The sequence below is a fragment of the Trematomus bernacchii genome, unplaced genomic scaffold (assembly GCF_902827165.1).
Source record: "Trematomus bernacchii unplaced genomic scaffold, fTreBer1.1, whole genome shotgun sequence".
Lineage (NCBI taxonomy): Eukaryota > Metazoa > Chordata > Actinopteri > Perciformes > Nototheniidae > Trematomus > Trematomus bernacchii.
The window spans coordinates 5,377,368-5,398,006 of NW_022987477.1; the positions used below are offsets into that span (position 1 = coordinate 5,377,368).

Below are 20,639 nucleotides of genomic sequence, written 5' to 3' on the forward strand. Positions count from 1 at the left end.
CACGGCTACAACCATTAACAGCTCAACTAGCTAGTCCTCACTGAAGATGCTACACAGAATTCACAGGATTTTTTACAGCTTCCCCTCCAGATAAACTGCTGCTATAGAGCCGCTCGTCCACCCAGCTGGGTCTATTTACAGTTTTACAAAAGCAAGGATGAGATATTAAAGCAGGTGATACTCGAGTGTTATTTTGTGGCAGTGCAGCTGGGCAATACTGGCTTCAACAGATGAAATGATGGCAAGATGATGTGGAATGTCTGGGAATTTCAGGAGATGTAATCTGTAAACTAAAGGTTAATTGAGGTCTGCAGATTAGAGCTGACTTTGAACTAAAACATTCCCAGACTCATGCCTTTACAGTAGGTTTTATAACAGAGTGTGTAGCGAGTTTCCTTAGTTAACAGTCTTTTTACTTTCCTAAACTCAACCTTTTTTATTTGACATGCAAGAATGCTGATCCCACTTCCTTCTCTGTTACATAATCGTATTCATTTCTTGATATATTTCACTTTATTTGCATGATTTCGTCAAACTGTGTTGTGTTTTTAAGAGTCAGAATTGCCCATTTGCACTGCCTCAAATGTTTTGCCAGAAGCTCCACTGTTATGCATTGTTTGGTAATACAGATGTGAAATTAGTTGTGTCAGCATTTGTTCATTGTTGAAATGTTGATTGTTGGTGATGTTGCAGACAGAAGCGACGCTCTTTTGGTCTGTTCCTCCTGTTTCTGTCCAACATGCCAGCTCCTGAGAAGGTCCTGAGGCGGGACATATTAAGAAAGAGAAGTGAGAATTATCAATAATGGCAAGGTAGATAAAGTTTAATGAGAAAAACAAAAATAAAAAGAGAGAATAATGAACATTCTATTCTACTTATTATTAGTATAATTTGTAATATAAAAAAAAATATTTTAAACATTTCTGATTTCTACAATTCCAATAATGTTACCTTCGTGAGAGGCCCTCTCATTGTAAGACAGATTTTTATGTTAAAAAAATAAAATAACCTACATGGCAGTTTGTTTGTGTATTTTGAATAGTGGTACATGACACAAAAATAACATTTAAAATGTCTTTACTGTAATGGGATAGTCCTGTTACATTTGAATTGTTGAAAAAAAGACAGTGCCTTGCAGTGTTTTTGTGATTTTAGCATAATATAACAAGTGTTACAGGTGTGATACTAACCTGAATGTAAAAAGAGTGTTGAGGTTGTGTATCTGATTTTGAAGGGGGGTCTGTACCTGGCTACTGGACGTCCAGCTTGCTGGGGCCGAGGCTGTGGATGAGCTGCGAGGACTCGGAGGAGGCGCTGTACGCCTGGATCAGCAGGTTCTTGTTCAGGTCCCCCACCCCGCTGCCCGGCTGCAGTTTAGGGTAGGGGGCTGTCTCCGCTCCCTGCCGCTGGGCTCGGCCGTGAGCCTCCAGGTCCATCATCAGGTCCCCCCCCCTCTGTGAGCGGGGAGAACTCATGAACGCTCGGCTGCTCGTCCCTAGACACCGGACTGATGGAGACAGATGGAGAACTTCAAGACACGATGGTGACAGAGACAGGATAGTCTATAATTATTTGAGCTTTTAAAAGTCAGTAGACATTTTGAGGTTTCGTTGACAACATGAGATCAGTTAGCAGTTGCCGTGTTAATGCATCTTGTGCAATTTTTCTACCTTCACCTCAAACGTCCAACAGAAACTTTTGTCTGTTTGGACGAGTTTATGGGTCGACAATGAGATGCAAGAATGGGTGAGACAGACCTGGTGAATATATAGCGACTCAAAGCGCTGTTTTAAGATGCTAGAACGGTTACTGAAATTGTGAACAATTTAATTGAGCATGAAGTTTTGAGAAAACACAGACACAGAGACAGGTGGAAGACTCACCTGACGTCCATGGACTGGACTCCATCAGACAGCTCATCCACAAAGCTCTTGTTCTCCAGGGGTCCCAGCATGATAAGGGGGGCCTCAGCTGGAGTTGGGGCGTCCTCCTCTGAGGGGACCCCAGCCTCGGGCCTCAGGTCAGTCACTGCCATCACACAATATAATGGTCAGTTGCTTTCAAAATGCTCAGCATCACTAAAAAAACAATACTGACAGAAAACCAGATGGTTGATAATGACTAATTCGGTGGAAATAAAAAGCTGTCCATTATGTACACTTTAAGATTATGTGCAGTAACAATAAAGTGTAACTTAGTGTGCTGATATCACAGCAATGAAAAGACACTTTGAGTTCAGAGAAGTCAGTAAATGCTGCGGTATACTTGGTGTTGTGTTGGTGTTTTAACCAGCAGGTGGCGCTGCTCTCCTGCCTGTATAACACTGCTGAGTCACACTGCAGCGACTCACCTTATCTAATTATACAGAAACTAATTAAGCTGGAGGAACAGCTAAAGTTTTGTAACATTATTAAAGGAGGGTAATTTGTGTTTCTTTCACCTGCAGCACCAGACAGAGGCTCCACTTCACTCTTCCTCGTCCTCTTCATGATCTCCTCAATTCTCTGTGATGGAACATTTTATTTTGTATTATTTTAACGTTTTTTTACTTGTTACTTGCAATGAAACTGATCGTATGTGTAGATGTGTGCTACCTTCTTCCTCTGCAGCCTCTCCTGCTCCTCCTGCAGGTGCAGCAGCTCTCTCTCCTGCCTCTTCCTCTCTGCCTCCTTCTGTGCTCGCAGGCAGGCCTCCTCCCTCTGAAAAACATCCCATAATTCACATTTGCTGTCTGTACTTCACAGTTAAGAGTAAAGCTGAGTTACAGTTGCACATACCACATTAATGCAAAGAATGGTACAAAATAAACAATGGATATGTCCTTAATTTTGTATCTCTATTCATCACAAGGAATAATAATTACCAAGAGTCGATATATATATATATAAACATGTCAATTAAAAGTATATAAAAATAAAACACAACAGTTAAAAAACTAAATGAAAATGAACAAATTCATTTATTATGAATATAGTTTTTTTTCTGACTAAGGTTAATTACAATGTGTTCTTTATTTGTATGTCATTGTTGTATTATGTTGCATTATTTTTTAATTACAAAAAATAATCTGGCATCCCTTATGTATGTTGTCAATGTACAGTACAGGGGTGTATCAGTGTGAGTGGTTTCAAACTCAATTAGTTGTTTCCGGGTCGATTTATTTGTACGAGTACAATATACACTCACCAAACCACAACGGAGTAATGGTGCTTTTAAAAGAACATAACATTTACACAAACAAATAAATTGTGCCCTGACCTCTTTGTCCAGCTGATCCTGCATGTCCTTCCATCTCTGCTCCTTCTGCCGTCTCTCCTCATCCTCCCTGTTCCTCTTCTCCTCCTCCCGCTTCACTCTGTCCTCCTCCGCCTGCACTGCAGCTCGCTCCTGCCTCTCTCTCTCCTCCTGCTGCCTCCTCTGCTCCTCCTCCGCCCTCAGTCTGCAGGAACAAAGCAATTCAAATGACTACATACCTTTTCATTCTGTGTCAGCGTAGTTTCCCGACGTAGCTATGCTTTAACACACTTCATTTTGCGTCGTGGGGTCTACTTTTTTACGTGTACCTCTTAGAAATAGACCTGGGATTTTATTTCGGAAATAATTGATTGCAAAATAGTAAATGATGAGAGACTATGTTGGTCCCTGTCTATAACAGATAGCGAGACCACAAATGATTTTATTGTGTAAATTACACAAAATTCAAGAATCATAAAAGGAATTTGTAATATGTTAATCGTTTTGATTTATTTATTATGTTAATATATAACAAATATGTAAAAATGTATCTGTTTTTAAAATAATAAAGAGTTGGTTACTTAAACAGGTTATTTTTAGATTTTTTGATTTTTCAGCTTCAGCCCAACTAATATGATCCATTAAGATACATGCAAAGTGCACATTCATACCTAAATACACATGTAAACATGCATATTAGGCTAATTACTGATTATCTAACAATTATTTTCTCGATCGATCTATAGAGTTTCACATTCTCTTTATCAAAAGATGATTTATACCCCAAAACTCAAAGATATTACATTTCCCATCACAAAGAAAGAAACATTTGAAAAGGAATTACTTTGTTATTTAAAAAAAGACATATATTGATTCATGTATTTGTGAAACCAAGTGTGTCAGCTGTAATGCACCCCCACCTCTCATCCTCCTGCCGCTGCTTCTCCTCCTGCTCCTTCTGTATCCGGGCCAGACGGCGTCTCTCTGCCAGCAGCCGGGACGCCTCCTCAGCGTCTGTCGTCCCTCCAACGCTCCGCCCCGTGGGCGTGCTCGGAGACTCTGTGTGGAGGCAAAGATGGTGCAGCATGACTTAACATAAAAAAAACAGGGCTGGACAAATCTTCCAGGAGTCAGGAAAAGATGCAAATCAGACCTAACGTGTTAAATATAGGCAGGTTGTGCAGGGATACAGTGGTGTATTTATCTAGCTCCCCACAAAACACAGAGCCTTTGTTTTGGGATTGATCAGTGGACAGACGTTTAAACCAGAGCGAATATTTATTAAGTAGTAGTTTTTACCTAGAGAACAAAAAAAGACAAACATATTCAATTTATAATCAACTATTCTGTGTCTCATTCTGTCCACAAATTCTCCTTTTGTTATAGGAACACATTTTTCAATTCAAAACAGTTTGATTTTTAATGGAATCATAGAAACTTTGTAACTTTCTTAATTTATGAAAACAATTTGTATACTCTAGGGTTCATAATGTTGTTTTTTTATTTGTATGTTTTGACTGTTTTTAGGTCAGGTCAGATCAGGTTTAAGTTTAATGGAGGAGTCTTCTTTAGTTTATCATTTTTGATTTGAGCCCTTTTCTTTTCTAATTGACCTCTTTTTGAGTTCATATATTGGTAATGTAAGTCCCTTGAAACAATTATTTAACTTTATGAAATCCAATTTCTTAAATGTTGCTTCCTCTTTCCCTGGAGAGCTGGGTGATAACGGGGCAAACCTTAATTCAAATGTCAAGGTTTTATTATGTGAGCAGCACATTGACTTGATGCTGTCTTGAGATATTTATTCATTCCCTATAAAAAGGTGTCTGAGTAAATGCAGCTGAATTTCTTCCAGGTGGGTGAACTCATTTCCAAACATTCACCAACACACTCCCTGCTCCGTTACCTGCGTTCAGTTCTTTGCTGGTGGATTTAGGGATCCTTTTCTCAGAAGTTTCAGATTTGTTCGATTTCCTCTCCAGGGTGGTGTGACCCTTCCCCTCAATGTGACCCCTGTCATCGGTGCCGGGGGTGGTGGCCCTCTGCCGGAGCGGGGAGGGGGGGTACTGGCCGGGGGAGCAGGGAGACTGGGCGCGACTCCTGTTGGACCTCACCCTGAAAACCAGCACAACCACGTTAGGTCACCTGGACTGTGATCGGTGTGTGTGTGTGTGTGTGTGTGTGTGTGTGTGTGTGTGTGTGTGTGTGTGTGTGTGTGTGTGTGTGTGTGTGTGTGTCTTACCGTTTCGGTGTAGCGGGGCCCTTGCTGTTGGCCCTGAAAGAAGAACTGCGGTTGGGAATGTTTGAATTATCCCCCTGCAAGTCACCAAAATGACAATTAGATTATAAACAGGTATTCAATTGTGTGCCAGTGTCCCTCAAATCTAAAAAATAATAACATCTGCAAAAAGTAATCTTATAACGCAACAATGGTCACAATGTTTTCTGTTGATGTTTCTATAAATCAACTTTTCACCTGCTTTTGACACTTGAAACATCCTTCTGTAAAATACTGAGCTGCAACCATAGCATGTAAATTATTCTGACTTTGGTGCACTTCTGAGGCTTGATTCAGAGATTCAGCTCTTTACTTTGCATTTCACGTTAAGAGCCACTCGGTCAAATCAGGACAGAATTCTGCTGCATTGCTTATGCGACACAAAACTTGATGAGGGAAGCTGAACAATTGATTGTATTCGATACAACAGAACAGACAGAATCTATCTAGATATATACAAGAAAACATTTGACCACATCAGTAGTATCTTCTTTCAAAAACCAGCAAGGTTAGTGGGAAATGTAATCTTATTTTGAAGAAACAATAGCAACCCTTCCAACAAGTCACCCTCACATACATGTCTTTACAGTAATTCTACAGATATTGACATTAATGTACACATAGTAGGAACCTGAATCTACTGATTAAGCATCTGTGTGTGTGTGTGTGTGTGTGTGTGTGTGTGTGTGTGTGTGTGTGTGTGTGTGTGTGTGTGTGTATTTATCTGCAAGATGCAAGCATGACCACAACAAAACAAAATGTCATAAGACTTGCTAATGTGGCCTTTGAGTCTTGAACAGCTCACTGTTAATGATGCTGTGTGTGTCTAGTTCTATTTGTGTGTGTGTGTGTGTGATGGCTGACCGTGGGTGTTTTGGCTTTGGTCTCTTCAGGCAGTCCAGCGATGCTCCTGCGGTTGGAGGAACTTCTGTGCGGTCTGTGGTTGTTTGGGGAAGCTAGTCGATGAGACACAAAAGACACTAATGCATCACGAACCAACACACATGCAAAACACAAAAACGCACAAATGCATACAGACCATGACGATAAATACAGAAAATCAGAAACTCCAATTGAGTGACGATGACACACTTGAGCAAAATATTCATGTGTGTGTGTGTGGTAATTCTCCTTTTGATCAATTCTATCAGATAATCACTAGGATATGTTTTTATTGCATGTTTTGTAACGCTCTTTCTTACCTCTCTCTGGTGAATGGAGGGCAGCTGAAGAGTTGGAGAGCTGTTTGTTGATGATCTGATCCATCCCTGCTGGAGACAGGAAGTCACCGACACAAATTACTCACAGACACACATGACAGAGAATCAGAGCACTGCCTGCTGGGGCTGTATCGAAGGAGGATGTAGATGTCACGTTCAATAAAAGGTCCCGAAAAACAAACACCCATCACACGACAAACACAAAACTGCTGCCTCACACAGAAAATAATCCTGCTGATCGATAAACCATGCAGGCAGGAGAATAAATTAACCTTGGTGATGTGAAATGAAGCAGCAGAAACCAGAGCAACCTGCTTCATCATGAAATGGAGGCTGATGATACAGAGGCTGCCATTGCAGTCCAATAAAATATTTCCTATAGCTTGTGAAGGCACCATGACAACATCAACATGCACAAGGTAACCAGATTACTGTGAATCACAAGAGTAGGATTATAATGTGATTTTTGAAGGTTGATAGTTTTACAATTTGTGATATTATTCAGAGTAACTTGGTTTGTTACTATTAACAGGAATAGTTTCAGTACTGTATTCGTTTAATGTGCTTTCTGGTGGAGATTTTAATGAGAAAATCCATCATTTGATGCAGGAGCGTTTTAATTTATATATACACAAATAGAAAAAACAAGATAACAATCGAGAGTTAGAGATGTTGACTTTGGGCGCCAAAATATAAGAAGTATACGTTTTTATGTCAAGCCAACTTGAGATGTCACCATCTTGATGCAAGGGAGCCACGCCCTTAAATACAAGCTGTTTTATTGTCTTTTTTTACTATAAATAGTACCATAGTTTACTAAATGAACATCATGCTGTATTGAAGAGGACTTGAATCTAGAGATTAAGACTATACAATCATTAGAATCATGTTAATTTAGGTAATAAATCAAGTAAGAGGTAGGGTCATTTTCTCATAGACTTCTATACAATCTGACAATCAGACAAAGGAGTTGCCCGCTGTTACATTACAAATACTCTAGATTTAAGGCATTGCCCTTCAATTTACAGACACTGAGACTATTTCCAGATTTTTCTAAAATACCCTGCAGGTTTGCGGCAAAAATGCAGCGGTTCAGCAAAAGGGCTGCTTCTGTAACAGGGTGTGTGTGAATGTGTGTGTGTGTGTGTGTGTGTGTGTGTGTGTGTGTGTGTGTGTGTGTGTGTGTGTGTGTGTGTGTGTGTGTGTGTGTGTGTGTGTGTGTGTGTGTGTGTGTGTGTGTGTATGTGTATGTGTATGTGTGTGTGTTCTAATATGATGTGGGTGGTAGGTGGGGTCTAATACGTTTCCCAGATTGCTGCAGGGTAAATGTCTGGAATGATGTACGGTGAGAGTGAGAGTGTGTGTGTGTGTGTGTGTGTGTGTGTGTGTTTTATAGTCTGGGTTCCCTGCTAAGAATGATATATATGCATCACTAAACACAGCCCTGGGCCAGGAAGACAGGAAGTGGAGCAGCCCTTTGTTGTGATAAGGGTGGGGGTCTGTGTGCTTGTTTGTGTGTAGGGGGTCTCTACTGAACGAACCGATGATGAAAATGATAAACTGAAATGATGATGTTTCTCTCTCTGTTACACACTCACAGTCACATTGAGTTTGTGTTTAGTAAATATATTTAATATTGTCTCAAATTCCTATCTAACTATACACTGTCTGTTTGAAATAAATGTCAGTGTCACTGTATTTATTCAGCAAAAGATTCATTTTTGTGTGATTTAAGAGATTTTTCTGCAACCAGATACAACCAAAGTACTTCTGCAAATAAAAACAATCTCTAGTTGAGATTTTGAAGGAGATACCAGTGCAAACTATAGTTACCCAGATAATTATTTTGCTACATCTTTGTGCAAAGATGTTTATGTATGATATGGAATGTGTATGTGAGGCGACGTTCCTCCAATGGGACCTTAATATATAGATAGATACTTTATTCATCCCAAATTGAGAAATTATTTAATAATAATACTATTTTGGAAAATATATGCACTGCAGTCAACAGTGACAGAGAAAAAATGGGTTGACCTTGTTTGAATCTTCCCATGAATAACACATGATGTTTGTCAATTTAAAAGACACATTTGCAAGTCAAGAAAGGAGCAGTTGTTGACTAATACGTTAATTAGAAAGACTCGCCCAAACAAATCAGGTAATGTAACATCCCATTTGTGCATGGAATATAATAAGTTAGCTAGCTAGCGATTGTTGGTGACATAGATTGTGCAAGACCTCAGAGGATGTTTACTGAGCAGTTTCACACAAACTAAATTGGACTACGTCAAACCACAACAAACTGTGACGAAATTATCTTTCAAATTAGCAAACATCATATATGTACAGTAGTTCATGCCCTAATTCAAACAGGATCGATAAAAGATTGATCTCACGCTGTTGACTTCAAAACATTTTCTTTCCAAAATAAGGTCCTATAGTGGACTCCCTTAATGGTAGGGACTCTGCCTCTTAATTGAGAAATAAGAAGATTTTACAAGCAACACTGCAGACACAGTACACACACGCCATAAACACACTGCAGACGGTAAACAGCCGATGCGGCGGTACACACACGTCCACACACACCACACATGCAGACAGAGGGACAGCTGCAGGAGGGACAGCAGGATCTCGGTGGTGGCGGTGCGGTGCGGGGGGGGGGGGGGCGGTATGAGCGTAGCACACACAGAGTCATGTGATCTGTACCGTTACGGGATTGGTTGGCGTTGGATGCAGCAGGAAGCTCATTGGGCTGAGTGGAGCCAATGGCATTGCAGGGCGGGGTCTTAGGGTTACCTGGGCAGCAGGTTAAGCACAGCGGAGAGAGCAAAGCATTACACACATACACACACTCTTGTCCACAAGCTAGACAAACACACTGACATAAACAGTGAACAAACAACTTGATCCACACAAGACTTAAGGCAGGGGGTTGACATACCTCTTAATGCCGAAATGATCAAGTCAAAAAGATTCAAAATGCAACCAGGCAATAAAGCACATTCAAAATTAGCCTGTGAGATAGTTTTGGTCAATTAAGTCATACAAAAACTGTTAAAAAGATTATGTCTGCACAAACCATGAATGTCTGCACCACATTGTGTCCAAACAGCTGTGGAGACATTCTCTCTAAACCATGATGATGCTAGAGGATAAATAAAAGGATCACCAAAATCATTAGGATTCATCCTTTGGGATCTAGTGTTGTCAAGAAATATTGATTCTGAATATTATAAACCGTTTCAATACCTATTTTCCGCACAATCGCTACACTGATACCGGCTTAGCTTTATCGCTCTCTTATTGTTTCTCTGACAGCAAATAAAACACACCGCTGCATTTTATTATAACATGAACAGTAACAGCAATACAAAAGTGAGTTATCTAGGCTTTAACATATTTACAAACATCTTGATAAACTTGGGAACCCAGAGGATCATCAATTTAAATAACACCACCCAACTTAAGTCCCTAAAAACATTCATGTATTCTGCATATTATTTCACACTTCCTGACAACATATGTTCAGTGTTTGAGCTCTGAAGTTCATTCTGACAGATTTTCATCCTTGCAAAACTCTGGGATCTCCACTAGATTTTAAAATCCTTTCTGTGGTTTGAACAGTGTTTGGCTGCTCAGCATGTTTCCTGTGTGCATTAGCAACATGCTGAAGGAGCCTATTATAGCCGCTTGATTTATAGCTTATTATTGGCCGATCAATTGGCTCCATATTTCTTTCAATTTTCCAGAACATAAAGCATGTGAACACGAATAGGTCAGTTGAAAGGTATCCCATGTTCAGAGTGTCGCCATCGACATAAAACGAGCAAATGCAGCTTTTATCAGATTTTTAAGTGGACCAGCTAGGAGAAAGGTATGCAGCACACACACACACAGACACACACTTTAGTGAGTCCCTGTCCTTTAAATTGAGTGGCGCTGTAAGATGAGATGCTGCTGTTTCTGCTGCAGTGAGCGTTCTGCAGACCGACTGATCCCAGAGCAGCCTGACTGCCTGTCAGCTGGGCCCCGTCCAAACCAGGACCCTCATCCCAGGTCAGTGCCAGGACGACTGATGGCTCAATAATAGATGGCGTTATGAATGCACCGCAGGATGTAAGGCCTAGCTGGTGGCCCTCTGGCTCCTCAGTGAGACGTCTCGAAAAGGACGATGTGATACGGAAGATAAACTGAGACATGGACGCTGGCCTTGTGTCGCACTTTGTCTGTGTTTATGTCAGCGGCCTTGGTGAATTCAAGGTTAGAGGTGTAACTCTTCTGGGAATTGGAGCTGCCTCCCAGCTTGGAAATTAAACAACACACACACATACAAACACACACCTGTCGCACAAAACCCCAGCGTCAGTATGTCTGAAGGTAAACACACACACACCGCCTCTCTAACCCTGATGGTGTTTGGAGACAAAGCGAGGAGCAGCTCCTGCACTGCAGCCTCCACACCCTTTTCCATGCACTGGCCTTCTCCTTCCTCCACCTCCATCACCTCACCCACAGCCTCCGCTTTGTCGTCCCCACCCTTTCATCCCACCATCCCCCCCTTAAACACCTCTCCCCCCCCCGGCCCCCATCAGTATCCGCCCGTGTGCTCTCTCCTGTTCTACATCGCAAACCAACCAAAACCACACTGACATCATCACTCGTCAACAAAAGCCCCCTCCTCACCCCTCCATCGTACTCACCATCCACTCCATCAGGGGGTCCTCCCCACGTCCAGCGTTTAGGCCTGTTATCCAGTTGGTCCCCCCCTCCTCCTCCTCCTCCTCCTCCTGCTCCTCCTCCTCCTCGTCTCTCTGAGCCTCCAGCTCTCCGGCGCACCAGGGCCTCCAGCCTCTCCTGCTCGTTGCGTTCAGAAATGGGGAAGAACAGACATTCTCTCACTGAGCCATCACTGCGGCGACGGTTGCCGGGTGATGCGCACGGAGACAGCTGCGCCATGGTAACCGTGTAGAACAGCGAACCTCGCCCCTCCGTCCTCTGCACACTCGAGCGTTTCTCTGGCGGTCACCGGCGCTCGATCGCTGGCTCGCCTCACACTCAGTGATACATAATACAGCAGCTCGGCTCCCTCTCTCTCTCTCTCTCTCTCTCTCTGTGTCTGCCTCCCCCTCTAGGTAACACTGACTCCCTCCCTACCTCCCAATGTTTCACCCCACCCTCTCCCTTTCTCTCTCTCTCTCTCTTTCTCTACCTCGATCTCCCTCCCTCTATTTCAAAGAGCAGTTTAGTCAGACAGGAGGAGAGGAAATTGCAACCCGTCACCACCCCCCACGTACGTGCATTAATACACACACACACAGGGGACCATGCCTCCACACACACACATGCACAATGGGAATACTGGTTTTTTATCTCCATCACTCTTTCTACCTTCACCTGCTTGTCTCTATACACAGTATCATTGTTTTAAATGTACAGGTAATTGATAAAACACATACAAATCATAGCAAAACAACACATTATATTCAATACAACATAGGATATTGTGCAAACGAATTGTTCTTTTCCATCTAAGTGAGGAATAATAAATGTTTCCCTGTAGAGTTTTACATATTCTTTTGTGTACACTGCACTAATCTGTTCTTTTTCCTCTTGGCATATTAATATTGAAGAGGAAATGAGTAGGGTGTGGCTTGAATGTAGAATATAATATAATTCAGGGTTTAATTGTTTAATAAATGGCTCTTTGACTAATATATTTGTATTTTTCTCTCTTTCGCTTCCTGCTTTTTCTATTTACAATTTTTTATTGCCATAAATGTGGCAGCGTCAGAAAGCAGATTCTCATTTAAATATTCCTATATATAATGGATTTTGTGCACACAAGGTTTATCAGTATTTGCTTTCTTTAAATGTCCTCTTATCTATAGATACTTGCTCATTTATATTTAATACAATTATCTTGGCTAAGTGTCGCTTTATAAGGAAAATGATTTGTTATCGAGGATAGGAGTTTGTGGATAATGTTCTGTGTATGCACAATGAACAAAAAGCCCAATAAGATGAATGTCAGAAGAAAGCAGACAGCAGTTTTATATATAAGAACTTGAACTGCAGAGTTTAAAGCTGAAACATGCCATGTGTATATTTAAGGATGGAAATGCCCCACCTCAGCAGCACAAAGGGGTTTGCTGAAGGTGCATGCAGAGTCACGCACAAACTGCAGGAGGACGACGGGAGGGGGGGGGGGGGGTAGAGGCAAGAAGGGGGAATTAAAAAGAGACAGCAGATGAGAGATGAAGGGGGGTGGGAGTGGAAAAGAGATATACCTTAGATATAGTTGCTATGCAATGTGATACTGTTGGTACCTGTAAATGTCCTTAGGTATGTACATTGTAAATCCCTGTATCTATGTTGTATGATGTCCTTTTAGTTTGTCTGTTGTTTCATGTTTTCCTGTCTTCATGTGGAACCTACTTGCAGCAGGTCTCCCTTGAAAAAGAGATCGATGATCTCAATGCGATTCACCTGCTTAAATAAAGGTTTGAAATTAAATTAAATTAAAGAACAAAGAAGACTAAACCATTTACAATTTCTCTGCAGAAAATGATACATTTCAATGCAGACTTTGAAGTATTTACTTGTTGGCTATCTTATTTATAAAGGGCACTGCAGCATCAAGTTAATATTCATTTATTAAAATGTGGCAAAGTGAAATCCTTATGTGGTCACAGAGGTGACCTGTCAGACTGTTTTATAACCCTACGTGCAAAGATTGAAAGCCTGACACACTAGCACATGAATTACAGGTACAAACGGAGAGCTTTCGGACACCTTCACGCGTTAAGATTTAGCCAAAAAGCTATCAATCAATCAAATAATCCTCACAGCAAATACCATCTAAATTGCCGAAAACCTGAATATGAACAACTTAAAGGAGCTGACTGTTTGAAAAATGATCCTTCACTGAGGCACAAGTTGTTTACATTTCTAAACTCCAATATAAAATAAAAAAATTATAAAAAAGGTTTTAAATTAGAAAAAGCTTCTGTAAATCAATCTATTTTGGGCGATAATTATCACAAAACTACAATCTAGAGCTCGAATGATTAGTAAATTCATCTAAGAAATTAGCAACTATTTTGATAACAGAAATTGTTTTAGTAATTTAACATAAAGAAATGTCAAGCATTTGTTAGTTCCAGCTTCTCAGAGGTGAGTATCTACTGCTTTCTTTGTCATTTTAGAGTAAACTAACATCTTCATTCCTCTGTGTGTTTCTTTGTTTTAGAGTCCTCTTCAAAAGATGGCACATACAGGTACAAATCTTCTGATATTTTTCCGCCCTGCCATTTTCTGAAATCTATGTTTTCCTCATTGAACCAGCCTGATGGTGAGATTTATTTCCCTTTCCGGTGTGAAATATGTGCTTGTCAGAGCACAGCGAGCATCGAATATCTCTTCCAGTAACCGGCACATGATACGCTGCCGGTGATGTCATTTCCCCATGAGGCTGACCAATCATTATGTCATTAATTTATGCATATGAGGGAAGGGGGAGGGGGCTGTTAGCATGCAAACAGAGCTTTTTAAATCAATAGAGGCTGCGACCCCACCTCTCTCTGAGCGGTGAATGGTGAACTCTCTCTGGATCAGCCTGTCACTCAGCGGGGGGGCTTGTTAACCCTTGGTGTGCTGCGTTTCAAAAGCCATTCATAATTCATATTCTAAAGGATTATAACAGAAAACACAGCAGAGGATATATGTTTAACCCTGAAAAGGATTATAATACCAACATGTCAATGGTTCTCAGCCAAGTGATGCCCACTCATGATGACTCATGTTGGGAGATGATGCATGTTTCAGGCTTCTTCGCTATTCTATTAGAAAAAATCCCTAAACATGAACTGAAAAATCATCTCTTATCGCAATTTTCTCACGTTTTCCTCACCCCTATACGCTTATATAGCAAATAGCAATTAAAATAGCTTGCCAAAAGTCCTTCACCTGTGTTTTTTACAGAAAGAATTCAGAAGCTAGAGGTATAATAAGAATAGCTTCCATCCTCCATTCAGCCAGGGAGCTGTTATAGAAATCCTCTGACAATTAACACATATTTAACACAATTAAGACAACATATTTTAGAAGATTTATCTAAGAAGTAGACAATTGAAGCCACAGATATTAACATGAACTATTTTAATGTGTAATATAAGTCTTTCTGTTCTTGTTTTACAAAATATTTTTCAGCTTTTTGTGTTGCTGTTTCCTGTCTTTATGAGCAGCAGAAAAAGTATATATATTCTATTTTGACCTAAAGATTATAAAACATTTCATCCGTTTTATGCACATAACTACTTATAGTACATCTTGTCTGTATTGGTTGTGGGTGTAAAGGGTGTTTAATCCAGTGTCTGGGCTCTGTGGCTTTAAGTCTGAGCAGAAAACCAGCTTAACTTTTCATGTTTCAGTTGAATGCACACAATTGGTCAGCTGACAGAAAGCCATTAGAACAGCTGCATTAATTACTTGCTATTCCCTTAAAGTCCTGTTCAGCCCAACAACAGCTGGAAACACACTGACTGGGTTATGGATCGACACGATTAATTTCACGTCAGAGCTCAGAGAGAGAAAAAGAAAACGGGAGAAAGAGAGAGCGATGATTGGGGGAAAACACGCTTTTTTGATCATGTGATAACAAACGTGTGAACAACAGAGTGATGAGAGTAAGATGAGAAGTAAAGCATAGCAATGTAGAGGTGGCTTCAGCTGCATTTGTGTCTTTTTATATCATGTATGAGATATCATAAAGTTATTGGAGGAGTATAATATTTATTTTAACAATAAATTCATACCTTTTGGGATTAAAATGAACAAAAGGTGTTTAAGACATTATATAAAACACATTTTAGAAGTATAAGATAAAACAAATATTAATTATTAGTTGGATTTAGTCAGATTGAGTTCATTTGAATTACAAATTTAGCAAGTAAACATGTCAAAAAAAGAGTTATATAGGATTTTGGTGCTTGGTCTCAATGTATTGTGACTGCTTTGATGTTAGTCACTGAAAATGGAAAAGTACCAAATCTAGCAACCAATCAGATCCTAGTTTTCTGTCTTGTTTACTTCATACACACTGCGTTTTAAAATGCTTCTGCTTTCACGTTTATTGTTTCTAGTTTATTAATTCATGAACCATTATTTGAATGACAGTATTTTAAGCTATGTTCCTTTAGGGCATCACGCGCCATTAGTGTGCGGTGACCTCTGACCTTCTCTGCCTCTTGCTGCTGCCGTCTCTTCTCCCCGGCTGCGGTCCGGCGCTGCTGCTCCTTCCTCTTCTGCACCTCCATCTTCCTCCCTCGCTCCTCGGTGCTGCGCTCCAGCTGCTGCTGAGCACGCCGGCTCTTATCCGGCAGCCCCTCGGACCCCTCTGAACACACAGAAACCAGAGGGGGGGTAGAACATTTACTCACACATCAGCATTATGTTGTAGGCACTGGTGAATATTAGGTTGTTTGGGGAGATGTTCTACTGGTTTTAGATGTTGACAAAGATTGAAGGTATTAAGTTATGAAGAAAGCATTCGGAACACCTACTTTTTAGGATTTGATTATTGAAATCGGAAAAGTTGCTGCAAATGAAAGATTATAGGTCATATAATGTAATATGTAATAAGGCAGGAAAATATGGGTTTTAGTTTAGAAGGTATATTGCTTTTATAAAAGAACGAAAAAATAGAAGTAGAAATAATGTAAGGGCAACTTAATTACAAGGTGAGGTGGATTTCATGTTCTTTGTGTATTGCTGCAGTCTTGGCAAAGACTACCTTGTAAAAGAGATTCTGGATCTTAATGGGAAATACTTCAGTCTGAATATAGTTGAAATACAAATTATAAAGAGCATTTTTTTCACTTATTATTTCTCTTGTTCCCTGGGTTAAACAGTGTGGGGATGTAAACAGTCAGAAATATATTTGACACTGTTACATATGCATATTTTGCATTCTGAAGAATATAAATCACAAGTCATGAAAGAAAATGATTATGTGCTAAATCAGGACACGCCTTAAGGCTTTTATTATGTCAGTATTGTGATTTACTGGTGCATATTCTTGAGCAAATATTCAATTAAATTAGCACACACCAGTTGACAGAGTTAGCTACGGGCACTGTTGCAGCTTCAACATTAAATGAATATGAATGGTCTGGAGTACAAATATTTTTCGACTTTTTAAGACATGCCTAGGGGCCATGCTGACCATGAGTGCAATTTAGTGCTGATACTAATTTAGTTTTTCTTAAGCACATATTTACCTGTAGGACTTGAAATGTAATATTTCCACTGAGCTATTCTTTGGATGGTCGCACGTTATGACATATATTCAACACATCTGGAAAGACATGATGTTCACTGGACAGAAGGTGGTAAAAAACTGTAATCTGAAAAGTAACTTAAGCTGTCCGACTAATGAAGTTGAGTAAAAAAAGTATAATATTAGTGTAAATAATCAAGTAAATGGATCTGGCCCTTCCTACATCCAGGACATGGTTAAACCATACACCCCAGCACGTGCACTCCGCTCTGCATCAGCCAAACAGCTCGCTGCACCCTCACTGCGAGGGGGACCCAAGTTCCCATCAGCAAAAACACGTTGGTTTGCTATCCTGGCTCCAAAATGGTGGAATGAGCTCCCCATTGACATCAGGACAGCAGAAAGCTTACACATTTTCCGGCGCAGACTGAAAACTCATCTCTTTCGACTCCACTTCGAGCAATAAAATGGCTAACAAAGCACTTGTATACTAACTAAGCACTTGTATACAAACTAAGCACTTATATACTAACTAAGCACTTATATACTAACAAAGCACTTATATACTAACAAAGCACTTATATACTAACAAAGGACTGGCTTATCTAAAGGCAGTTGAGTAACACTTGAAATGTTTTGGCTCTATGAAACCTGATGTACTTATATGATTCTGTTTGTATCTTCTTGGTCGAATGCACTTATTGTAAGTCGCTTTGGATTAAAGTGTCAGCTAAATGCAATGTAATGTAATGTAAAGTGCAAGTATCTTTAATCTTATATCAGGTGTTTCATAGTGTATCATTGTTCTGTCAGACAACTGGTACATTAACATTATTCATTAAAGTAATTATATTAGTGTGATAAAACCCACATCATAAGATTATAACTATTAAATAAGATAATTAGAGGTGGATCCAGAGCACTTGCAGCATTTCTACTTGTGTCTACTGTGTTTTTTTTCCCATCTTGATTCTGTACTATTTTAAGATGTGTCCTGTCCTGGGTTATGAAGACGTATATCAAACGTGTTAGGGAATAATTTGCTTAGGTATTCAACCTTCGACAGAGTTCATCATTTTCTCCTCTCACTTGTCTCCTTTCCTATGGCATAGGTCTACGGCCTTGGGCATTGCTGCTATCTCTCTTAAGGAGGAGCAGCTTGGGCGCATTGTTGTTGCCAGTCTATGACAGAGCACAAGCCGCCATGAGGTAGTTTACTGTTCAGGGACGTAGGTTCCCTGACGCACATTCTTTCCTATGGACGAGAGCTCTAGTTAGATTCAGGGTCCATAATTGTTTAGTCTCACTGATGAAGAATGTTGATTATTACACTCCGAACTAGTTAAAACCTCGAGCTACAGAAGAGTTCTTCAGAATTGGTTTGGCAACCGCTGTGTCAACTTGTGACACACCACTTGTTTTGTCAATTCTCCGGCCGTAACTCGTAATAAACCACCAGTGTTTGCCATCAAAGCTCCAGCTCTCCTCGTGCCTCTCTGAGTCCTGTTTCCAATTGCTTCAGAAGTTTCCCCCACAAAACGATTTAATGTGATTAGAGGTTTGATGATAAGTTTACCTGTAGGGCTGTGACTGGATGGGGACCGAGCAGGAGATGCATTCCTGCTGGTGGTCAGCGGTGCAGGAGGAGGGGCCAGCGCTGTGTTTTTAAGAGAAAACAGTCACACATGATTCATGCTACGCTGCCCGAGAGCTAAATGCTGCTAAAAATGTAAAGCTGGGGCAGTGAACGTGACTCCTGCATCTATCAATAGCCTCTAAATGTAATAAATCTCATGTTTGATGACAGTGCAGGACCCCTGTGTGTCACCCTCAGCCTTCTTCCTGTTATGTTTTTATTCCTAAAGCTGTCATAAAAGCGTCTGTGCAAACGTACACAAACACCCAAGGGACGACCTCCCAACACACAAGCTGTTATTTATAGATATGCAAATACGTTCACATCTAAAGCTAAATTCTTATTGTTTGATCTTCACTCAAAATTACATCACATGCAAAATAAATCAGCTGCATCACATGTTTTTGAAGACGATATGAGGCTGGAAATAAGCTGCTGCATTATTGAGGGAACATGGCTGATTTAAGGAACATCTGAAAGAACATTTAGCAGTCAGTCTGTTGTTTGAATCAGAAAGTATAATTAAAAATAAACTGTATATTGTAAAACGTGGATCAACATCACTTATTCTGATATTAGTCAGAAATTATACTTTATACTGTATCAAATGCAGCTATTGGGTATATATGTTGGCATGTAAAATACTGCAAATACAATGTTTCACTGCAGTACCAATGACTGATTAATGCTAATATTTAAACATCTAGGATGCAAATATAATGATCTCCATAAAATAATAAATACATATCTTGATGCATAGCACAAAAAATCTAATTTTAGTGATGACGTTATTCTTTAAGGAGCCTCAAACTGTGGTGAACATTGCTGCATAGCCTATACATCTACATGAATCCAGCCCTATCAAGAACTGCTAGGGTGTGAATGCGTGTACAAGTACATTTTGCACCCATCCCTTGACAGTCTATGTAAATGAAATAAATATAAAATATCAATTACAGAATGTTATCCCTCACCTGTCATCTCAGGGCAGCTAGAAGCCACTTCAGTCATGTCAAATGTCGTCGAGTGTTTTCATCAGAGGGACCTGATAGGAGACAGAGAGCCGGAGAAACACTCACAGGAGACCGCCGGAGAAACACAATGACTCAGGGAAAAGAATACGGAGGAAAATATGATGGGGAGCGGGTAAGAGAGACGGAGAGGGGAGGGGGAGAACCGTATGCCTCCGAGCTAGCTTAAATGGCACTTGTCATAGTGTAGCTACGGTTAAGGTCGTTTAAACACGTTTAAGTGTCAATACTGTGGCCAACATAAAGGTTGGTTGGCGGAAAAGAAACCGTGGGGTCTACTTTCTTCCTACCTTCAACAAATGACCTTCGACAAAAAAAAGAAATATTATTAATAACTGGAGGTAAAATGTCTCTCTTTCTTTTAACAACACAAAAAATTGTTTATTTCGTATACATTTAAAATAAATATACTTGTTGTTTGGTCGGATCACCAGTCTGTCAGAACGAACCTGCAAACCGCATCACAAAAAATTGGCCAATTTACAATTGAATGCGCCAAAAGAATAAGAACAAAAAAAACACTGCTGACGCTGTTCACATGTTGCTTAGCAACCTTCGGCGTTAGACTTTTGTTGCCTGTCGGAATAATAAATAATAGCCAGTCAAAGTAGTAAAATACAATGCAAACCTTTTTATTAACTCTATAAATGTTCATATTATTTTTGTATGTTTACTTTGTTGATTTCTCATCCTATAATGGCACATTTTAAGCAAATAGAATGTCAAAAATACATTTCAATTACAAAATATATTAATAATTGTGTATGCACTCTCACGTGCCTTGATTTGGCGCCGCTTCTTTGGCCCGTGCCAAAGCACACGTGCCAGGCACAACCAAGCCCCAGCGGCGCAGTGACGTAATTCTGAGGCAGGCGTGCAATATGGGTCACTCGTGCTCATACTGCCACAATACTATTAATAACTACACTAAGTATTTTATTGGAAACCAGCATGAAAA

The 20,639-nt window shown here is 40.2% G+C and overlaps 1 protein-coding gene across 1 annotated transcript; it reads right to left on the reverse strand.

The window, feature by feature from the left end:
- Positions 1-1,250: 1,250 nt before the first annotated feature.
- Positions 1,251-19,928, reverse strand: map7d2b (MAP7 domain containing 2b). Its single transcript, XM_034150345.1, is given in 16 exon segments — positions 1,251-1,440; positions 1,442-1,528; positions 1,884-2,028; positions 2,441-2,504; positions 2,595-2,699; positions 3,259-3,439; positions 4,155-4,293; positions 5,141-5,349; positions 5,477-5,550; positions 6,377-6,492; positions 6,715-6,780; positions 9,445-9,534; positions 11,439-11,592; positions 15,972-16,132; positions 18,591-18,671; positions 19,625-19,928. Coding segments are annotated over 16 exon segments (1,899 nt in total). The 5' UTR covers positions 19,662-19,928.
- Positions 19,929-20,639: the final 711 nt, after the last annotated feature.